This window comes from Microplitis mediator, chromosome 6 (genome assembly GCF_029852145.1).
Source record: "Microplitis mediator isolate UGA2020A chromosome 6, iyMicMedi2.1, whole genome shotgun sequence".
Taxonomy (NCBI): Eukaryota; Metazoa; Arthropoda; class Insecta; order Hymenoptera; family Braconidae; genus Microplitis; species Microplitis mediator.
Genome location: NC_079974.1, coordinates 11596854 through 11620657, shown reverse-complemented (window position 1 = coordinate 11620657; position 23804 = coordinate 11596854). Strand labels below are relative to the sequence as shown.

General features: G+C 33.7%; 1 protein-coding gene across 1 annotated transcript in view; it reads left to right on the top strand.

Moving 5' to 3' along the window:
- Window positions 1–1357: 1357 nt before the first annotated feature.
- The window catches only part of LOC130670101 (phosphatidylinositol 4-phosphate 5-kinase-like), a 52428-nt gene continuing 29981 nt past the window's right edge, over window positions 1358–23804 (top strand). Inside the window, exons 1-2 of the mRNA XM_057473302.1 lie at window positions 1358–1888; window positions 6292–6464. Coding sequence (XP_057329285.1) covers window positions 1738–1888; window positions 6292–6464 — 324 coding nt within the window. The 5' untranslated portion in view covers window positions 1358–1737. The remainder of the gene's footprint in view (window positions 1889–6291; window positions 6465–23804) is intronic.

Genomic DNA, 23804 nt, shown 5'->3' with positions numbered 1-23804 from the left:
TTTTTTTCGACCGTAATTTAATGCTGTTGTTAGATGCGAAAACAGCAATAACATAAAATTTGTCGAAAAAAAATTTTTTAACAACATTTTTTGGATTTTTCATTTTTTGTTAACTTAAAAAAAATATTATAAACAATATAATAAACTTTCATAAATTTTTATGGCATGATCTTGTTGAATATATATATCAGAAGGGCTCCACGAAGCCAAAAATTTATAGGTGTATTATTTAAACTTTTATGTCGTTATTTATAAAAACGGAGATTAGAAAAAAATTAGTTAGTTAACAAAAATACAACTTTTTGAAAAATTGACTAAATAACTTTTTTCCAACGGGGATTTATTCTTTCAAGTGTCTAGATGATACCATAATTTATCTAAATTTTTAAATTTATATTTGTTACTATAAAAAAATTATTTTATGTGGTACGCTCTCTTTAGCGGCAGTGCGCCCAAGCCGTGACGGCCGCGCGAAGCCCTATTTTCGGCGTTAAATTAAAATTATAAATAATAGAGGTAGAGTTCGGGGAGTTGGGACTTTTTTATTGGAAATTTCCTCCTCTTTAAGGATCTTTTTTCAAAATTTCAAAAATGGTTATAGTTTTTAAGTTATTAACAAAAAACCAAATGACATTTTTTTTTTCTCTTTATTTGTTAATAACAATCGCAATTTTTTATGTGCTAATAAACCCTCGAGATACATTTTTCTAGACGTCATTCCGAATCGAATGAGCTATCGCTCATATTTTTAAGAGCTTTATCTCTATTTTTCGTCTTTTTGAACTTGTTGACTAGACTACTTCCTCACTTTTCTTCTCTAAATAACACGTAATTTGCTCGCGGAAATCTTCCAGCTTGTTGTCAAGCTCGCTCCGCAATTTATTGTCCCGAGCGTCCTCGATGATATCCGAGACATCATCGGAAATTGTTCGTCTTGTTTGTCGCGGCATAATTATCAATATTTTTTTTTTAAAATATGTCACTTCACTCACTCACGCACTTCTGACACCAAATTGTAGTGGTTGGTATCTTAAATTAATATCACTTATACACTACAATGATAACACACTTATATTAGAAATAATAACACCACAATTAACAGCAGTAAAAGAAAGCAAGAGCAATATATAGTTTATTGAGATACAATGTTTGCTGTTAAACTGTCAATATACGACTGACTTTAATCGCGCATCTATAAAACAAGAGAAGAAGGCATTTGTTTTCTAGCTATTCAAATATTTAAAAGATCAGTTTCACATTCGTTACAATATATATATATATATATATATATATATATATAGCTATACATATATTTTAACTATACTCTACACAAGCAGAGCAGCAGCGCTGTCCTAAAATCAAAAGATGCACAAATTTACGTGTCTGTGAGCACATACGTATATTATATACATAATACAACAACAGTTAAGTTAGTATAGGTTGTCGATATACTATACTCGATACTCAGATGTATAGATATATAGAAGGGATACACCGTATCTTTAGTTTGCTACACAACCAATCATCGTGCTTCCCGCTCTTTAGTTCAGTCGTGATCTCGAGTTGCCAATACAAATACCAAGCAGCCCTCATTCCTCAAGAGTGTTCTTCGTGATACGCGTCGTGAAACTTTTGTGCGAGTTATTATTTAACATATTATCAATCGGATTAATTATTATATTTAATTATAATAAATAAAAATTTCGTGACTTGGTGAATTACTTTTTTTTTTCTTTGATGTACGCGTACGTTAAATTAATCAGTAGTGACAAATTTACAACCGTTGATATTAATCAAATTAAATATTATAAAGAAAATCGTCCAAATAAGATCTTCAGAGTCAAAATCAAGGGAGAATATCACAATTGCTTAGTAATTGCAACGCATGGTAAGTTGATTTTGTTATTAATAATTAAATTTCAGGTATATTTTTTTAAATCAGTTTGTATTTTTTCTTGCGTTATTGTGTGATTTCTATTGTTCTTTCTGACGTCGGGTTAAAGTATGTGAATGTTAATTCTTATTTTATATGTTGAGGACCAAAAGTAATTTTACTTTATTTACAACAATTGGGTTAAAAAAAACGCCCTTACGCTAGAGACTTGTCATTGAGCCGCCGTAGACTAATTACTTATTTTCTTAAAATTATTTAACTTTTTTACCTTTTTTTAAAAACAATATAAATTCTCTGTATGATATATTATATTACATATATTAAACATTGTACTTTTTATGAAAATATAATTTTAACATCAAAATAAATAGTATTTCACGCTTATGGAATGTTTAATTTGAAGTGATTTTTAAAATTAAATTAATGTATTTAAAATTAATTTTGATTCCGAAATTCAACATTGATAAAATAAGATTAGTATTTTTGAAAATCACATTCGTTGTATAAAAAATTAATTATAACTTTTTGATGAGAGAAAGGATTGTGTCTTTCTTATAAAAAATTAACAGGTTTTGATAGAATTCGTAAGAGCCCTCCTCGCCATACTTCAAACACCTCATAAAATCCTATATATTCTCATTAATTCTCATAGGATTCTATGAGAATAAATAAGTTGTAGGAAGTGCCGTGCTTATGCAGCTATGAGGATTTATCTTTTTTTCCTTTTCGCTCAAAAATTTTCGTTTTTTTTTTTTTTTTTATTAGGTTCATGTAAATCTGATCTTACCCTGCTGAAAAAAAAACGATAGATTCTGATAAAAGTATGTATCAAGACTGATGCTTATGTATAGCACTTTCTCATAAAATTCGTTCATTCTCACGAAATCTTTATGAGAATTCATGACAATCTATCAGATTTTATGCAATTTTTTTAACATATCATAGATATCAATTAATTCCAATAAGACTTTATCATATTTTATGAAATCTTTTACGCAAGGAATTCTGGCAGTAAAAATTTTACAACAATAAACTTTGGACATTTTGATTCGAATTTCTTGTTATTAAAGAATTTATTTCTATTTTTCTGAACCTTACATTGATTTCAAAGACACGTTTTATTCAATTTAATTTTTTATCAGCAATCATTTTGCGCGATGTCATAGATATATAGTACTTCTTAATGATTTTGTTTGTTTAAAAAAATATATGTATTTAAAAAAATCAAATTTTTATTTATAATAATGGACGCAGTAAACAATTTTTTTTTTTGTCAACAAAATAAAGCCTAACGAGAATGAATTTTTTGGAATATATATAAAGTAGTTTTAATAATTATGTGCGTATACTGAAATAATTGTTTGATTTAACTAATTCATGCATAATTATTTTCGGACGCCTGCTTACTTGCAGCATATTTAATTTTTTTCTTCTGGTAATGAAAGACAATTTAGTCTCAAAGTTCTGATTTTTAGATTTATTATTTACATAATTTAAAATTTGATTTTTTTTTCTCAATGAAAGTATGTCAATCAATCAATTTTAATAATCGATTAAATTTTGATTGAAAAATAACTAACAAAAACTAACAATACATTTATAAGAAAATTGAATAATTTTTTAATTAATTATGACAATATTTCTTTTCTATGAGCACGGACTAAAATAATTATATGTAGTTTACAATTTTAGTAATATATATATATATATATATATGTTTTTTTTTTTTAATTGTTACACACAAAAATATTGAGATAGTTTAATCCTTCAGCACCCGCGCTATGGGATTTTTTTCTCACATTTGACTTCAAATATTTTTTTATAAGTAATTTCAAATTGAATGACTTAGTGAAATTTTTTTTATCTCCATAACATTTTATCCTTTTTTACGATTATGAAATTTAAAAATTATTTCAACCTAAAAAAATACTTTAAAAATATTTATTTTAAAAAGCCATGAGACTTTTTCTCATTCGCCGCCATTTTTTTCAGCCATTACATCTGTCATTATTAACAAAATTTTAAAATGAAATCAAGTACATTATAAAGAATTTAAAAATTAAAACAAGCGAAATTCAAATAAAATACAATTGTGGCTTGACTGGGTAAGTGCTAGGGATGGTAGAGTCGACTTCGATTTTAATCGAAAATCGATTTTTCACTCAAAATAATCGATTTTTTACAATCGAACTATCGTCATCGAAATCGATTGATAATCGACTTCAAGCTTCCGACTTTAGTACGGTTGACGTCGCAACAGCAGCGCACCAAAGTCCGCAGATGCTATTTTCATGCAAATGGAAAATATAAAGACGAGATCTGTTCACGCAGAGAATTTTACAGTATTTTTTGCATCAAAAATTTATACACAAATTACTATAGTCATAGTAACATGAGGACAGTATGGAATTATTGTACAAATTACCAATACTGTAGAAATTTTTGAAATACATCGAACAGAATTCACAAGGTGCATTGTAATTTTGACAAAGCAACAAGTAAAATTCATACCAACTGCATAGTAAAATTTACCAGGCTAAATCAGAATATTTAGTATGCAGTTGGTATAAATTTTGTCTGTTGCTTTTTCAAAATTACAATGCACCTTGTAAATTCTGTTCGATGTATTTTAAAAATTTCTACAGTATCATTTGTTACTATGATCAAAATGTCCTCATGTTACTATGACTATAGTAATTTTTCTATAAATTTTTGATGCAAAAAATACCGTAAAATTCTCTGTGTGTGATTATGCCTAATAACTTATCGCTAGTAACACATAACTGCTTACATTTTTTTAATAACTCTCTCATGACTACATATTTTTTAGTACTAATAGTCTTTTTTACCGCTGTTTGCAATTTAAATTTCCAAATAAGTTCCTGTGATTCATAACAAACACCAAATCAACAAATATGTCAAGTATAAACGATAAGTACGGAGAAATCATTTAGATCTAATAGGTTTAAGTGTTTGTTTTCGAATATTTTAAATTGTTGTTCTTGTATGTTGATATAGCTTAAAAGTATGGATATGTTGAAATAAAAGTTACAATATAAATATAAGTTTTGAATCTTTGTCTTTTAAGTAAATTATCATATTGTATGCAATAGTTTGCTTGAATGATAGAATAACCGAAAAAATCGATTTAAATCGATTGTGAACAACGATTAATCGATTCTTATAATTACAAAAATTACGATTAATCGATTCTTATAATTACAAAAATTACGATTAATCGAAAAATCGAAAATCGATTTTTTGAATTCCGTTTCCATCCTTAGTAAGTGCATAATATTATTTTACTATTTAACGTTAATTTTACGATGCGCCGAAGCGTGAGACTTTTTTTTGTCGCGCCGGTATGTTTTACGTTGCTCTAAAGCGAGTACTGAAAAATTAATTTTGTGACTTAGTAATATAACTCTAAGGAGATATTTTAACAAATGTTTGGAAAATCAAAAAACGTATATCTCAAACTTGCATATTATATTTTGATTAACCCTTCAGCACCCGCGTTACAGCAACGTAAAACATTACCCGCGTGATGAAAAAAAGTTTTACACTTCGGCGGATCGTATATTTTAAGTTAAATAAAACAAAAATATTATGCACTTTCCCAGTAATGACGTAATTATAATATATTTGAATATTTCACTTGTTTTTATTTTTAAATTTTCTATAATGTACTTGTTTTTTCTTTTTTAATTTTGTATGTAATACAGATGTAACGGCTGAAAAAATGGCGGTGATTGCCAAAAAGATTCGAAACTGTCCAAAGTGAGCCGAACCGTATTAATTTTTACGCCTTACTTTACTCGCGTGATGAGAAAAAGTCTCATGGCTTTTTAAATTAAATCTTTTAAAAGTATTTGTTATACTCGAAATAATTTTTAAATTTCAAAATCATAAAATGCATAAAATTTTATGAAGATAAAAAAAATTTCACCTGGTCATTCCATTTGAAATTACTTAGAAAAAAATATTTTAAGTCAAGTGTGAGAAAAAGACTCAAAGCGCGGGTGCTCAAGGATTAACTGATATTAAATATTTAGCGACAGTACTATATGTCTACAATTATTCTTTACTTAACGAAAAAAAAAAAAAATAGTTATAAATAATACATAAGATGAAAAAAACCTAACACATTTAATTCTTCAATTTTAATTGTATTTGAATTTATATTTATATATATATATATAATTATAAAAAAAAACAAAAAATGTTAATTTTGAAACGCCCTAGTATATATTTTTCTATACGGTTTTTTGCTATAAGTATTTTACGGTTTCTCACTACAAGTATTTTTTATTACAAGTTAATTTGTGTGTAATTGGATATGAATTCTAGTAACAATTATTGATAAAAAAATAGTCATAATGTTCTATCGATTTTAGAATCAATCGACGAGCTTCACAATATTATTAATAGTGGTCGAAGAGTTAAAGTACCGTCAAGAATATTGCTATCTGAACCATCAGAGGACGAAAAAACGAGTTATAAAAAAGAATTGACGGCTCCAGACAATACACTCGATATTTTGAATAAAAGATTATCAGCAGTAAATAAGGTAATTCATTATTTTATTCAAATTTATAAATCTGATTTGTGGTATTTATGTTTTACTTAAAGGCTGTACGAATAAAATTAAACTGCTGCCATTAAGTATAAATACTTTATTGACCTGATAAATTTCTGGTGATATTTTTCGTCAATGACTTTTTATGTAACAAATATTTTAATACCCGATGAAGCATTAAACAATTACTGTAATTATTTTCATTTGAGTTTATAATTTACAATAGATTTCGGCAAAACTACTGGTATATAATGCAAAGAGTCAATCTCGGGTGTGTTTAATTAATGGTCGTACACTTTTTTTTCTTTATTTTTTCGATCACTTCAATCTTAACAAAAAATGAGCGTGCATCATATTTTAATCGATTTACCACTAATTATGTCATTCCTCAAAAAGTTTTCTTTTTCTAAAAATACTTTACTATAGCGTTTGTTTCAGTAAGCATAGCATGATGTTTCCCTGTGCTTTATCTTAGATAATTTCAGTTCAAAGCAATTTTTTAAAATAAAATTTATGAAATGTTAGTATGTATGCTGGAAGAAGTGTTTTGGATTTTTAAATAATAACTCATTCCATTGAACGTCCATAAGCACTGATGAATAATACTCAACATTGTATCAAAAATTTAGTTAATGAAAGTAAATTATCATTAACTTCTTTTAAAAGATACGATAACTTATTTTTCGCTATAATCGAGTATGATTTTTTTTTATATGTGGTTAAGGTCAATTATCGCCAGCTAAAAATTTTTTCCGTAATTTGATTCTTCATCCCTGCTTCGAAAATCTTAAAAAATTCGATAGTGTCATAAATTGTCATAGAGATTTTATGAGAATGAATGACTGCTATGAAAAAGTGATGTAGTCAAGTATATGTCTTACACATACAGCTATGAGAATTTATCATTTTCTTTAAGCAGGTATGTTTTATGAACTGTGTAGTTATTAGTCTACTTTTACTTATAACGTTCTATAAATATACATTCACATTTATAATAAAATACAATTCAGTAGCCGGAATTGACGTAAAATTGTCACTAAAACAACTTAAATTTTTTATAAAATCCTAATGAAACTAATAATAATAATAATCATTTAATAAATAGTACAAGACCAGTAAATTAAAATTGATACTATCAGCTATAATGTCTTTTTGCTCAAAAATGAGTTACTATTTGACTAATTTTATTCGTCTTTGCATTTAACTGATATAAGCATTCATTGGATAAGTGTAACGCTTTTTATTAAGATCTCTTTAGTATATAACCGCTATCGATGCCACAATCCGCGTTATATTACATATACATAAACGTATACATAAACTTTTGAACGAATAGCATTTTTAAAACCTACTTGAGAAATTAGTATATACTATGAAGAAATTTTTTGACAATCCTAACCATAAGAACAAACGCAATAGCTGAATTTTTGTATAATCTATTAAGAGACACAGCATTTACGTTTGTAGCTTGAAAATTGCTTAGTGTTCATACTAATTGTTTCTTGTGAATAAATAATTTATTTTTTATTTTTTTCTTATTTATTAAACTTAAAAGGAGTTCCAATAGTTAATTACAATGGCAAGTAAGAAAAGAATGAACAATCGCTTACTCAATCCATTTTGTGACGAAAAGAGTGTGAGTAAACGAACGGTTTCGCGTTGGAACAAATTGTTTGCAGATGCATCAAATCAAATGAAAATAGGTATGCAGAATCAATATAACTAGGAAAATGAAATAACGTATATTCATTTACGTATATGTATATATTAATTTGAGTAATATAAAAAAAAACAAAAACCCATTTTTGCCTTAAGATAATATTTTACTTTAATGTAAATTTGATTTTGCTTATCTTGCATCAAAAATATGCTATTAAAACTTAAAATTAATGTAAAAAAAAAATTTTTTTATTTCCTTGGAGAAATTCGCGTGAGTTACATTACAGTTAACGATTTACGTGTGAGGTATGTAAATTTTAGCTTTGAGCAAGATCACGTCAAGTGGACCCCCCATTTTCCACTTGGTCATGAAAATTAAGTCGATGTATTTTTTCCGTATGTAGTCACTATGAAAAATTAATCCCTCAAACGATTTTTCAAAATTTTCATTTTAACAACAATTTTTTTTACAATGTAAATTTTGAGTACTTTTAATTAAAAAATAAAATCCAAAACAACCGTTAAAAATAAATTAATAAAATTTCCAGGATTTATTGTCGAATATCTATATTTTATAAAAATATTAATAGCATAAAATTATTTGTTAATTATCCCATTGTTAATTAACTTTTAAGTAAACAAATGAAAATTTCATTGACTTCTCCCTCAAAAAATGAAACTTTTTTTCATGGGTTACATGCGTTAATTATTAAAGTTTAAGATCCCAAAAGAAAATTTCAGTGCTCGTGATTAGATCAAACAATATGAATTTATTTATCACCGCGCGCCAGTCGCTGAGCGTTCCCAATACAGTGCGCGGCCGAGCGTCTCAAGCTCTACTGCAGCTTTGGTTAGTCATAATTGAAAGTAACATTTAAAAAAATTATTACTGAACAAATTTTAATTTTTTTTAAACAATATCATGAATAATACAATAAAATAACTTTTTATTATTAAACTGAAACAGAGAAAACAAACTAATGATTAAATTTATTATTAATAAATTATAACGTTCACTACTATTTCACACTACCCACGGCGGAGTGTGGTTAGTGTCAAATAGGCGTTATGGCCCACCGATGGTGAAACTGAAACTAAAAATAATAAAACAGAAAAACAAAACCAAAAATGTCCTTTGGAGATGCCCACGATCCCACTGGACACTCAGCTCCTCTCAGGCTGGGTTAGAAATCCGAATTGGGCGCCAGTTCGTGTACCCCACGAACAAAATAACGAAATTACAATAAATAAGAAAAATGAAATGAAAATGAAATAATAAAATAAAATAAAACAGAGAGCAGTTGTCAGGTATTGGAAGAGGATAGCAAGAAAGAGATAGTTGCAATAAATAAATAATCAAATTTAAATAAATCCCGGGTTGGTAGCCATTTACCCGATATAATTTAATTCATGATTTTCATCGGTATATGAATAATAAACAATAATAATAAAAAAATTAATATTCACTTTACAATAGAAATTTTGACTAATAGTCAAGCAACGCAAACAATAAATAATATTAGACTGACTATCACCCGCACGTGATAGCAAAAAAAAATAAATATAAACAATTATGAAGAATAATTATTATGCGCACACATACAATTATATCACACTCTTAATCATGGATACGCAAACAGTAATAATAATCCCTTGATTTCTTGTAACTAATTAACACTAGTAATAATGGCGGATAATACTTATAAATAATCTCCCCAAAATAATCACCAAGTGTGTAAAATAATAATCATATAACTGGGAATAATCACAAATAATATTAAATTGTTTACCGCAACTTTAATCAAAATCAAAAAAAATACCCACTGGTGATATTGTAAATAATTGCAGAAAATACTGTCCAGTAATATTCACAATATAATAATACTAAACGTAAATATCATCTATTATTTACCGTCATTCATAAGCACGGGCAATAATCATTATTAAAAAATATAAATTAATAAGTGTAAATAGTAATAATTATTTACCGCCAAAATAAACATCCGGTCACTAATAATTATTAAAAATGTAATAATAATATCAACTACAAATAATTATTTACCGTCAGTAATATATACGGTCACTAATAATTATAAAAAAAATAAATAATAATGGTATTAATTAGTTACCGACAATAATATACGGTCACCAAGAATTAATAAAACTACAAAATAATACCAATAAAATTATTAATAATTATTTACCGTCAATAACATATACGGTCACCAATAATTATTAATAACAAATCCACGTGAATATTAATAATTATTTACGGTCGACAGCATATACGGCCAATAATAATTATTAATATAAAAATCATAAATTTACCCTCTAGGTTTTGGATTTAAGTTTGTCGCCGGGACAACTAGTGCGCAAATATATTTATATATATTGGACGCTACTGTATGCCATGCGCTCTCTCTCACTCACACGTGAGGTATGTAATAATGGCCACCAACGCGGGACAAATTACACGCCAATGAATTAAGCACAAAGGTACTTACAGTCGTCGTTGTAGTATAGGACTCTGATTGGCTCCATTGGTGATTATTTAACGGCAAATTTAATTAATGGCCAATTCCGGCGGGAACTGATACAATTCCAGAATACGTCGACGTTTCAGCGCTGCGAGAGTACTTGCGCAGTCGGTGGTTGAATCACCATGGGTCCGATAGTGTGATACGTGACCGGGTCAGACGGTTGATGGACCGGGATGATGGCAAGGATGTCTTGTGGGACCCATTGGTGGACGAGCTGATGAGGGAATCAGCTGTTGGTCGTGAACGGGATGATTTAGCAATCATGGATCGATTGCACTCCATGGGGATTCATTCCCACCCTCCTACAACGACTGGAACGCCAACTGTGCCGGTAACCAGTACCCCAACGGTAACGGTAGCTCAAGGAGTGCAGCAGCAATCCCCAATGGACGCAGTTGCGACCCATCGGGATGTCGTGGAGATATTAAGGGTGTTCGAGACCCGAATCACGACCATGTTGTCAAACATAACTGCTGGCACGTCATCAGCAATCGCATCACGCCCGTTGGATCCATTCCGGGCGTCGTCACCAATTCGCAGCTGTGTAGCTGCAACCATGCCATCCTACCTAAGTGCCATACATACGACATCGGGGCCAATGGGCGGTTTGAGGGCCAATACTCAAACAGTAAATGCGTGTGGGCCTCAAATGAGCATGGTACCACCAGCATGTACGACATCAGCGTCCAACGTACATGTACATTGGCCACCAACACCAAATCGTGGCCATGGGGCTACCCACCAGCCACACCATGGGCGGCCATCAGACCATGGGGACGATTCTGACTCCAGTGGTAGTCCATCATGGTCTTCAAATGATTCTTATGCCAGCCAGAGGGCCGACCGACGTTCAAGGTCAAGATCTCATGGTCGGGATCGAGATTATGGAGCAATTGCTCGCAATTGGAAGCTGTCTTTTGCTGGAGATGGTTCCATGACTGGTGACGAGTTTCTGAGGCGGTTGTCAGTGCTAATGCGAAGTGCTGGCATCCGTCACGAGGATCGGTTGGCAGTTCTGCCAGAGGTATTTACCGGTGTTGCGGCAACGTGGTGTTCAGCAAATTTCGAACGGTGGACGCGGTGGGAACAGTTCAAAGATGAGTTCCGTACGTGGTTTACTGGTGGAAGGCGCCAGCGGGAGATCAAAGCAGATATTCGGGCACGAAACCAAGGGGAAAAGGAATCGTCTCGAAATTATTTAATCTGTTTGCAGAGTCTGTATTCTCGACTACGTCACCCTCCAGATGAATCTCGACAAGTACGTCGAGCATGCCAAGGATTACGACCCGAGTTCTGGGATCATTGCCCAGCGGGTAAATTTGAGACGTATTCCTCGTTACTGCACGAAGCAACTCGTCTAGAGGAAAAATGGCGAGCTGCTAAGACTCGACGTGCACCACCACCACGGGAGGAAGCATATGTAAAAGAGTGTTCATATGCTTATGGACCCAAACAACCCCGTGACCATAAAGGGTTACTTCATGCGGTATCTGATCATGGATCTGGTGAGTCGGATAAACAAACACCACCAGTGGGAAAGCCAACATCCAAGAAGTCCAGAAAGTCCAGGAAACGGGACAGACAAGACGGTCCTGACCCAGAATTGGCACCAGTGGGAAACGCAGTCAAGCTTGACATGCCGTCAGGACCAAACATGCCACCTGTAAGGCCTAATGCACAGCAAAATCCACCAATGGTACCTGGTGGAAACGTCCCGGGGAATCCGTCGACGTCTCGGGGCCCGGGAAATTTGAATCCTCGAGCACCATCATTCCGTCGACCGCGATTCTGTTTTAACTGTGGGTCTTTACAACACCTCAGTTATGATTGTCGGGAGCCTCATCGCGACGTGTGTCCGAGATGTGGGGCAGTGGGCAAGACAGCGGTGACTTGCCAGTGTCCACCGAGATCCATGCAGCCAAAAAACGCCAATGCGGGCCGTCAATAGAGGGTGACGGTTCTCATAGCGTGGTAATCCCTCAACCAGACCATCAACAGCACCGTATCTGTGTCCAGGTCGAGGTACACGCCATCAGTCAACCATCTAGTGCGGGTTTAGCTCAGGAATTGGACGCTACCATGGATGTGTTGACTGATGATCTGCTAGCGATGCACATGAGGCGGGAATTGGCTGATTCACATGTCTCCAATGGGTTCTGGCGGTTCAAAACTGGGCATGCGCGACCAATGGTTTCGATAAGTGTTGCAGGAAGGTCCAGAATTGCAATTATCGACACTGGGGCTAAAACCACTGCATTTGGGTCTTTTGCCAGAGAATTGATGGATTCAGGGTGTCCATTCATGGTGGAAGAGACTCCTACCAGATTTGGCATGGCCAATCATACCACCGATGTGAGTGGAGGTGTGATTGGACCGGTATTTACATTGGATAATGTTGAAGAAGTGACATTTCCAATACATTACATACCACGACTGGGATCGCTAAATTTGATTGGGATGAATTTCATTGATCATTTCCAAATGCAGTTGGACCTACAACGAAATTTGTGGCGTATACGTGATGGCGAGTGGCATCAGTTGACTCGGGAAACGTCAACTAGCCCTCGTAAGGCATTCGGTGCACTACAAGAGCTGACTGATGGTGAAACAAAGCAGTTACAGCAGTTCATTGACCACCAGAAGAGTCTGATGACCCCGGGGCTGGGTCTGACTCACTTGGTCGAGCATGACATCAGGCTGAAAGATCATAAACCAGTCAAACAGCGTGTCTACCGACGATCTCCAGTGGTTTTGGAAGCCATGCAGGAAATCGTGGATCAAATGGTGACCGAGGACATCATCGAACCAGCGGCGTCGTCAGAATGGCTGAGTCAACCGGTGATGGTAAAAAGACCCAATGGAAAATACCGAATGTGTGTGGATTTCAGAGATGTCAATGCAGTGACAGAACGCGACACCTATCGTTCACCTCCGATACATGAAGTATTGGATGGCTGTGGTGAAGCTCATTACATCTCAACCATTGATATGAATTCTGCGTACTATCAGATCCTGTTGACGGAACAATGTCGGCCATTTACAGCATTCTGGGTACCTGGTAGAGGCCTCTATCAGTATAAGAGGATGCCAATGGGCTTGTGCAACGCACCAGCGACCTTCCAGCGGGGAATTGATCGGATAATCACTCCAGATTTAAAACCATACGCTGCAGCGTATCTGGATGACATTATTGTGATCACTCCGACGTTTGAAAAGCACTTGGAAGTATTGGCTGAAGTTCTGAAGCGGATACGAGAGGCAGGGTTTACTCTGAATTTCGAGAAGAGTAAATTCTGCCAATCTCAGGCTCGATTTTTGGGTTTCCTGTTGGACAAGGACGGGTTGAGACCAGATCCGGAGAAAATTGAGCCCATCGTGAATTATCCAACGCCAAAGAATGTTAAACAAGTCAGACGATTCAATGGAATGATTAATTGGTACCACCGTCACCTCAAAAACGTCGCCTGTGTAGCTGGACCTCTATTCAGGTTGACACGCAAAAACACCCAGTGGAAGTGGACTGAAGTTGAGGAAGCTTCATTCCAGGCATTGAAACAGGCTCTGGTAGAGGCACCAGTTCTGAGTACGCCTGATTATTCTTTACCATTTGTGTTGTACACCGATGCTAGTCAATCGGGATTGGGTGCAGTGCTGGTCCAACGTGAAGAGGACAAAGAACAACTAATTGCCTGTGCCAGTAAATCTTTAACTCCAGCGGAAGCCAACTACAGCACCACAGAAAAAGAGTGCCTTGCTGTGGTGTGGGCAGTGAGAAAGTTTCGTCCGTATCTGGAGGGATATACATTCACGGTGGTGACAGATCATTCCAGCCTCCGTTGGTTAATGAATACACGGGACCCCACAGGAAAGTTAGCCAGATGGGCTCTGGAATTATCCGAGTATGACATGCGGATCGAATACCGCCGTGGGTCGGAAAATGAAGCCCCGGATGCTTTATCCCGTCGTTTCGAGGATGAAACCGAAGCACCAGAGGATTTAAATGTGCTGAACGAGGACACCGAGGATGATTGGTACACCGAAAAATGCCAACTGCTGGAAAATGACTCGGATTCCGTGCCTGGCTATCGGTATGATAATGGGCGGTTGTATAAGCAAGTACCCGCGCCAATGGAAGGTCTGGTTGCCAACGATGATGTGATTTGGAAACTGGTGGTACCTCCAAAGGATAAATGGTGGGTATTGCAACAGGCCCATGACCATCCTCAATCAGGTCACCTGGGAATCCGCAAGACTTTGGAACGTGTGAAGGCGCGATATTATTGGCCGGGGATGTCTAAAGACATACGTCATTATGTGTCTGAGTGCGAAACTTGTATTGCGTCGAAACCAGTTCAGCAAAAACCGCTTGGTTTGATGGAAACCAGAGCACCAATGGAACCATGGGAAGTGGTAGCTGCAGACACCATGTCGTTCACTCGGTCGAAGTCTGGGTTTGCTTATTTGATCATTTTCGAAGATTTGTACACCCGTTGGATTGAGTGTGTCCCAGTGAGAGCCGCCAACGGTAAGACAGTCGCAAACAGCTTCAAACAAGCCATACTGAACCGGTGGGGTACTCCAAAGGTGTTTTGGACCGATAATGGACGTGAGTACTTGAATAGAGATGTACAAGCTGTTATCGAGGAATCTGGAATACAACACATGACCACTCCGCCATACCATGCACAGGCTAACCCAGTGGAACGGGTGAACCGTAATATCAAGACCATGATCATGAGCTATTTGGAAGACGACCATCGGGAGTGGGATAAATATATATACGAGTTCCAGTTTGCGTACAATACGGCCAGTCACGAAAGTCTGGGAGTGAGCCCAGCTTTTCTCAACTTTGGTCGAGACCCGTGTCCAATGAGATGCTATGGACATGATAATGATGCCATCACTATCAACGATAATGTGGACCGGTCTTCGTGGGTAGCTCGTATGGACCGAATGGTTGAACTAAGGGACGTAGTCAACCAAAACATACGTCAAGCATCGGACAGGTATGCGAAACACTATAATAAAACTCGCCGAGTGGGGGTTTTTGAAGTCGGTGATCTCGTTTATCGTCCAAACAAGGTTCTGTCCAAAAAGTGTGATCAGGTGGTCGGTAAGTTGGCTCCAAGGTTTGTCGGTCCATTGGTGGTTGATAAGGTGGTCACTCCGGTCATAGTTGAATTGAAAACACTTGATGGTAAGCTCGTGGGTCGTAGTCACATCAAGTTGTTGAAATTGTTCAAGCGGTCGGAGAATGTGGTTCAATCGGTAGAAAATTCAGTTGCGCTAGTGTCTATGGACGCTATCTTGACGGTCAGTTAATGACTCTCCAATGGCCTGTTTCTATCTATTCTATCTATTTAGCTCTTTATCTATCGCTTTGACTCTTATCTATTGCTTACTCTATTCTCTACCCTGCTCTCACCATGGGTACTGTTTACTGTTACTGCTTCTCTGATAGACTGCTTTGGGGTGACCTGAAAGGAAATTGACTTAACACCTTTTACAGATTTGATGTGTGCACGCAATTGGGTGCACTATGGGATAGCGGTGCCATCCTTGACGGAGCAGCAAAAAGCGGTGGCGGAAGCCGTGCTGAGATTCCGTCGACCGGAATTTGTCCGGGCCAGCATTACACCTGGTACCCCGGAATGGAGAATGGAGGTGGGCTTGATGTTCCGGCAACAAGTAACCTTATGGAGACACCAGTGGGCGGCGCGAGTTATCACGGAGGGTTGTGCTCGCTGTAGTGCATGGGGGCACACAGCGCGTCAGTGTACCAATCCACCATCGCACATCAAGCCGTTTTGCGATGAGTGCGTGTGGTTCTTTGACACCGACGTGTGTCACGGACCGCACGGAAGGGCGCGCTTGGCGGCGCGAGGAATGTGTATGGTGTGTTGCAATGTGCGAATGAGCAACCAACGTTGCCGCGTCTGCCGACGCACCATTTCGGAGCAATTGTGGGCGTTGCCTCGGCTCCCAAAGTTTACGTGGGATCAGGCAGTCATTCGCCGATACCGGTTGGACGAACATTGAGCGTAACCGGGGGGCCCATGGAGATACCGCACAAAGCGGCTGTGAGGAGCCAAGCTCCAATATTCATTTATTATTTATTTTTTTGTTTCTTACATTATTATTTATGTTATTTATTTATTTTCGTTACTTGCCCATATTCATCCAATTGCTTTGGTTAAATTATCAACGTTGTGTTTAATTGATAATGGTGGCTATCGTCTACTCGGGCATTAGTTTTTTAATTTAATAAGTTTTCCTTTTCTTTTGTTGGTGGTAAAATATTTTAATTGTATATTTTTCACCGTTATTAAATTGACATTCATTTCATAAATATGTACCACACTAATTCAAGTACCCATTCCTTACCCAACCTAGCAAGAACGAGAAGGTAAGTAAATGTTGTATTTGGTTGAAAAGCACGCCAATGGATGCGAAGACTGCTGTTGTCTCGGCCAAAGGTCTTGCATAGGGCTAAGACCGGCCTGGTGGGGGGGTGTCACGATATTTAAATATCGCGGCATCTTCGCATTAGGTCGGAGAAGGGCAACAGATGGCAGCACACGCTGCTCAGCACGTCTCATTCATTATTATTATTATCATACTATTATTATTATTATCTTATGTATTATCGTATTTTATTTACTGTGTTATTATTAATTGTTTAACTTACTAGATAAAATTTGCGGCCAAATCAGTAAAAATTACTGAATTTTATTTACTGGTGGATGGATTTTACAGCCGCCGGGATAATTAATTACGCATTTATTTAGTTTAATTATTTGATTATTATTATTATTATTATTTTGATTGGTTGGCGCATGCGCGGCAACGCAACAGTTGGCCTCGGTGAATTTATTTAATTTAAATAAATTTACGGGGTTTATAAATAAAATAAGGGAATATTTATTTATAATATTATATTATTAATTGGCTCTGGAAAAGGGAATGGCCATTTAAGGTCGGAAAGGGACAAATTACATGCCAAACAAGTCGTTGCATCATGTTGATGTCAATGAGTGAATTAACATGCGACAGAGATAGTGCTCCATTGGTTGGAAAGAGAACCCATGATAAGATGGCGCCGGCCGAAGTGCCGGCATGGGACTCACGTGCTGCCATGGTCAGACGTGGATAATCTGTTGTGAGAGTAAGGTGTGCTGCTGTTGTTGCCAAAAATAATTTATTGATATTGAGACGCCATTTGAGCTGTTTGGCATAATTGGAAAGTTGCTGGCAATTTACATATTTATATTGATTGGAATTATTGGCCATTAATTAAATTTGCCGTTAAATAATCACCAATGGAGCCAATCAGAGTCCTATACTACAACGACGACTGTAAGTACCTTTGTGCTTAATTCATTGGCGTGTAATTTGTCCCGCGTTGGTGGCCATTATTACATACCTCACGTGTGAGTGAGAGAGAGCGCATGGCATACAGTAGCGTCCAATATATATAAATATATTTGCGCACTAGTTGTCCCGGCGACAAACTTAAATCCAAAACCTAGAGGGTAAATTTATGATTTTTATATTAATAATTATTATTGGCCGTATATGCTGTCGACCGTAAATAATTATTAATATTCACGTGGATTTGTTATTAATAATTATTGGTGACCGTATATGTTATTGACGGTAAATAATTATTAATAATTTTATTGGTATTATTTTGTAGTTTTATTAATTCTTGGTGACCGTATATTATTGTCGGTAACTAATTAATACCATTATTATTTATTTTTTTTATAATTATTAGTGACCGTATATATTACTGACGGTAAATAATTATTTGTAGTTGATATTATTATTACATTTTTAATAATTATTAGTGACCGGATGTTTATTTTGGCGGTAAATAATTATTACTATTTACACTTATTAATTTATATTTTTTAATAATGATTATTGCCCGTGCTTATGAATGACGGTAAATAATAGATGATATTTACGTTTAGTATTATTATATTGTGAATATTACTGGACAGTATTTTCTGCAATTATTTACAATATCACCAGTGGGTATTTTTTTTTGATTTTGATTAAAGTTGCGGTAAACAATTTAATATTATTTGTGATTATTCCCAGTTATATGATTATTATTTTACACACTTGGTGATTATTTTGGGGAGATTATTTATAAGTATTATCCGCCATTATTACTAGTGTTAATTAGTTACAAGAAATCAAGGGATTATTATTACTGTTTGCGTATCCATGATTAAGAGTGTGATATAATTGTATGTGTGCGCATAATAATTATTCTTCATAATTGTTTATATTTATTTTTTTTTGCTATCACGTGCGGGTGATAGTCAGTCTAATATTATTTATTGTTTGCGTTGCTTGACTATTAGTCAAAATTTCTATTGTAAAGTGAATATTAATTTTTTTATTATTATTGTTTATTATTCATATACCGATGAAAATCATGAATTAAATTATATCGGGTAAATGGCTACCAACCCGGGATTTATTTAAATTTGATTATTTATTTATTGCAACTATCTCTTTCTTGCTATCCTCTTCCAATACCTGACAACTGCTGTCTGTTTTATTTTATTTTATTATTTCATTTTCATTTCATTTTTCTTATTTATTGTAATTTCGTTATTTTGTTCGTGGGGTACACGAACTGGCGCCCAATTCGGATTTCTAACCCAGCCTGAGAGGAGCTGAGTGTCCAGTGGGATCGTGGGCATCTCCAAAGGACATTTTTGGTTTTGTTTTTCTGTTTTATTATTTTTAGTTTCAGTTTCACCATCGGTGGGCCATAACGCCTATTTGACACTAACCACACTCCGCCGTGGGTAGTGTGAAATAGTAGTGAACGTTATAATTTATTAATAATAAATTTAATCATTAGTTTGTTTTCTCTGTTTCAGTTTAATAATAAAAAGTTATTTTATTGTATTATTCATGATATTGTTTAAAAAAAATTAAAATTTGTTCAGTAATAATTTTTTTAAATGTTACTTTCAATTATGACTAACCAAAGCTGCAGTAGAGCTTGAGACGCTCGGCCGCGCACTGTATTGGGAACGCTCAGCGACTGGCGCCCGGTGATAAATAAATTCATATTGTTTGATCTAATCACGAGCACTGAAATTTTCTTTTGGGATCTTAAACTTTAATAATTAACGCATGTAACCCATGAAAAAAAGTTTCATTTTTTGAGGGAGAAGTCAATGAAATTTTCATTTGTTTACTTAAAAGTTAATTAACAATGGGATAATTAACAAATAATTTTATGCTATTAATATTTTTATAAAATATAGATATTCGACAATAAATCCTGGAAATTTTATTAATTTATTTTTAACGGTTGTTTTGGATTTTATTTTTTAATTAAAAGTACTCAAAATTTACATTGTAAAAAAAATTGTTGTTAAAATGAAAATTTTGAAAAATCGTTTGAGGGATTAATTTTTCATAGTGACTACATACGAAAAAAATACATCGACTTAATTTTCATGACCAAGTGGAAAATGGGGGTCCACTTGACGTGATTTTGCTCTTTAAGAATATTGAGCCTGATATAACTAGCACCGTTTTCAAAATCACAGTTTTGGAAATAAACAATTAAGGTATTAAATTAAAAGAATTACGTAAATCAAAATCGCGATGAATCCTACTCTTTAATAGTACGAAGTTGATGTAGAAGTTTAATACCTAAAAAAAAAAAAATGCATTCAAATATTTATTCGAATAATACACGGAGAAAAAAATATAGTATTAATAGTTACAACTCGTTTAGTATTTTCTTATATACTGGTTATGGAAAATCTACTATATTGCATATTAATTTTTAGTTATATTGAGTCATTTTTATTATTTAAATATGGAATTAAATATGAACTGCATTAATAAACTTGCCTATATATTTAGTAAATTTTACTATATTAGAATGGAAATAAAAAAAATTAAATTTTTAAGAACTTTTAACTTTTTATTATTATTGTTATCATTATTATTATTATTGTTATTTATGTCATCTGTATTGGTGTCAGTGTCGATTTTTATTTTTAAAAAATCACTTATTTCAACCGAGATTTGAATTCTGATCTCCCGAGCGCGAGTCCTTTCGTATGTCTGACGGCCCGAAATCTCCTTTGAACATAGGTTTCTGAACTTGTAATACATATATGTATATGCTATCCCCACCAACTTTTAATTTTATTTATACATAGTAGAATTTACTATACAGATAGTAAAAAATATGATCGTGTTAGCAAAAAATACATTACGCATAACAGTTTTTAATATCCTTTTATGTAATAATTGTCAACCAGTAAATTTTACTAAATGTTTTGTAATAATTAAAATCCAGAATGTATTTACTCATATCTGTTAGTAAGTTTTACTACAATATTGTAATTTTTACTATATTTTTTTCTCTGTGTAGATAATATAAAGTATTTTGATCCATTTTCATTAACTTATTGAAACTGGTGCATTTGTAGAAAAAATAATTTTCCATCATTGTACATTATTTTTGATTCATCTCATGGTAAAATCAAATATATTATAACTTTCCTAGTTATTAGTATTTTAATTCATGATTAGAAGAGGTAGAATAATAATTTTTCAAAATTTAGTTATTTGCAGATTGTAGAAATTTCAATGTGAATATTTCCTAAGTGGTAATTGTTATTATTTTTATATCCAAAAATTTGTGAATTATCAATTTTTTTAAATATTTTATTCTAAATAGATGAAATACTTAGTTCGAAATTAATTTTCAGTAAAATGATAATTCATTTAATAAATACTTTATTAAAATATACTACTCAAATAACTTTATACACAAATGCGTATACGTTTGTTTTATCAATTACCTAGATTGAATTTATGCAAATATTTTTTTCGAAAAATTTAGATGTAGACCCTCCTAATAAGAGGAATAAAACTACTCCAAAATACGATACAAGTGATTTCGGTCAAGAAGTAACAATTATGCCTGAAAATTTGTCCATCATCGATCGTACTACAATAGATATCGGCGATATCAACGTGGAAAATTATGATGATACATCAAGCAATAGCAGTTGCGACGATATTTATAGCATTTGTTCTTGTTGCAATAGTGATATCGATTCAGATGATGAATCTTATCCTGATGAAAGGGATAAAATGCGTAATACAAACACAATGTTTGATACTAATCAAGTGGAGGGTGATAAAATCATGTTTCCGGCATCTAATCTTAAAGTGTCGGATGTGTTACTTATGGTTGAGATGTTTTCGATTTCTAAAAATTTCACCAAGTCTGACCAAACTGAATTATTGAAATTAATCAAGATTTTAGCGGGACCAGAATTTGAGCTATGGGATTGCAGCTATTATTTGAGATCCAAAGTTTTTGGGGTCCCAGAAGATAAAATTACAGTTATTTTTTTTGTGAATCTTGTAGTACTATATTAGCTAAAAAAAGTTTGAAAAATAGTTCAATAAAAGAGAAAGTTCAATGTGATAAATGCAAAGAGCAATTTATTATTTTTTCGCAACAAAATAATTATTTTTTGAGTGTCGATCTTCGGTTTCAAATTCAATTGACTTTGAATGAACCAGAAATTCAAACCAGTTGTTTTGATTATATAAAGAATAAAAACCAATTATCGGACATTTGTGATATTCAAGATTCGGAGTTGTGTAAAAACGTAAAAAGTAAACATCCGTATTTTTTAACATTAAATTACACTACTGATGGGGCCCCTATATTTAAAAGTTCTAAGCGAAGCTTTTGGCCACAACAATTGTACATCAATGAATTACCCCTGGAACAACGTTTTAAACATATTATCCTTGGTGGCATATTTTTAACTGAGAGCGAACCAAAGTCGGAATTTATGAATCTTTACAATGAAGAACTATGCAATCAGATTGTAGATTTAATGAGCAATGGTGTTGATATATTCGATCATTCGACCGCACAAGTTATCAACTTAAAATTTACATTACTTTGTTGTTGTCTCGATACACCTGCTCGCGCGACATGTCAAAACCGCATGAAATTCAATGGATATTATGGGTGTAGTTGGTGTTATGAACCTGGTTTATACGTAGGAAATGCTGTTCATTATCCACTCAGTGAGGTTGAGCCAGACTTACGAACTCATGAAAGCCATATGATAAATATCCAAGAAATAGAAAAAAAAAAAAATCTGCTGGCTTAAAAAAAAAATTAACATCAATTATGGGTGTTAAAGGGTCCATGCCTTTCGTTGAAAAATTACCGTTATTTGACAGCGTTTGGGGTTTCCCCTTAGATTACATGCACGGTTGTTTATTAGGAGTAACACGCCAGTTATTAGATTTATTAAAAACTCCTGGAGTAAAATTCAAGCTCAATAAAAATCAACTCCAAGTTATCGATAAACGGTTAGTTTCTATTAAACCACCCCATGAAGTATACAGGCTGCCGCGGCCCACTGCTGATAGTTGTAAGTGGAAAGCATCAGAATTCGAATCCTGGTTATTGTATTGGAGTCTTTTATGTTTAGATGGTATTGCGGATCTAAAATTTTTAGAAATATATGCTCTTTTTGTCAGAAGTATTTTTACTCTGTTAAAGAGAAAAATAACGAATGAAGACATTGCAAGATCAGAGTACGATTTATTAAAATTCGTAGGAATGTTCCAAATGGAATTTTCAAAATCGGCTATGACGTTTAATATTCATTCCATGTTGCATTTGAGTAAATCTGTGCAAAAAAGTGGGCCATTGACGGGAACATCTGCGTTTTCATTTGAAAATGGTATTTTTAAATTGAAAAAAACAGTAAATGGCCCCCGAAGCGTTAGCCATCAAATGACAAAAAAATTCTTAAAAAAAAAAAATGCTTCTGTCACAACTAGGATCCTTGACAATATCGCCCCAATGTTTAAATTTTTGTAACGAATTATTTATTCACGATCAGCTCAAGGATTGCTTGAAACTATCTGATGAAATTATTTTATCAGACAAAATATGTATCAGTCAAAGTATTAAAGAAAAAATACAAATTTTTGTTAATGACGGAAACGCTTCAATTCAGGGATTCAAGAAATGTATTTATAAAAAATCTGTGATCCATAGCACAGATTATACCCGTGCTAACAAAACTAATGATCA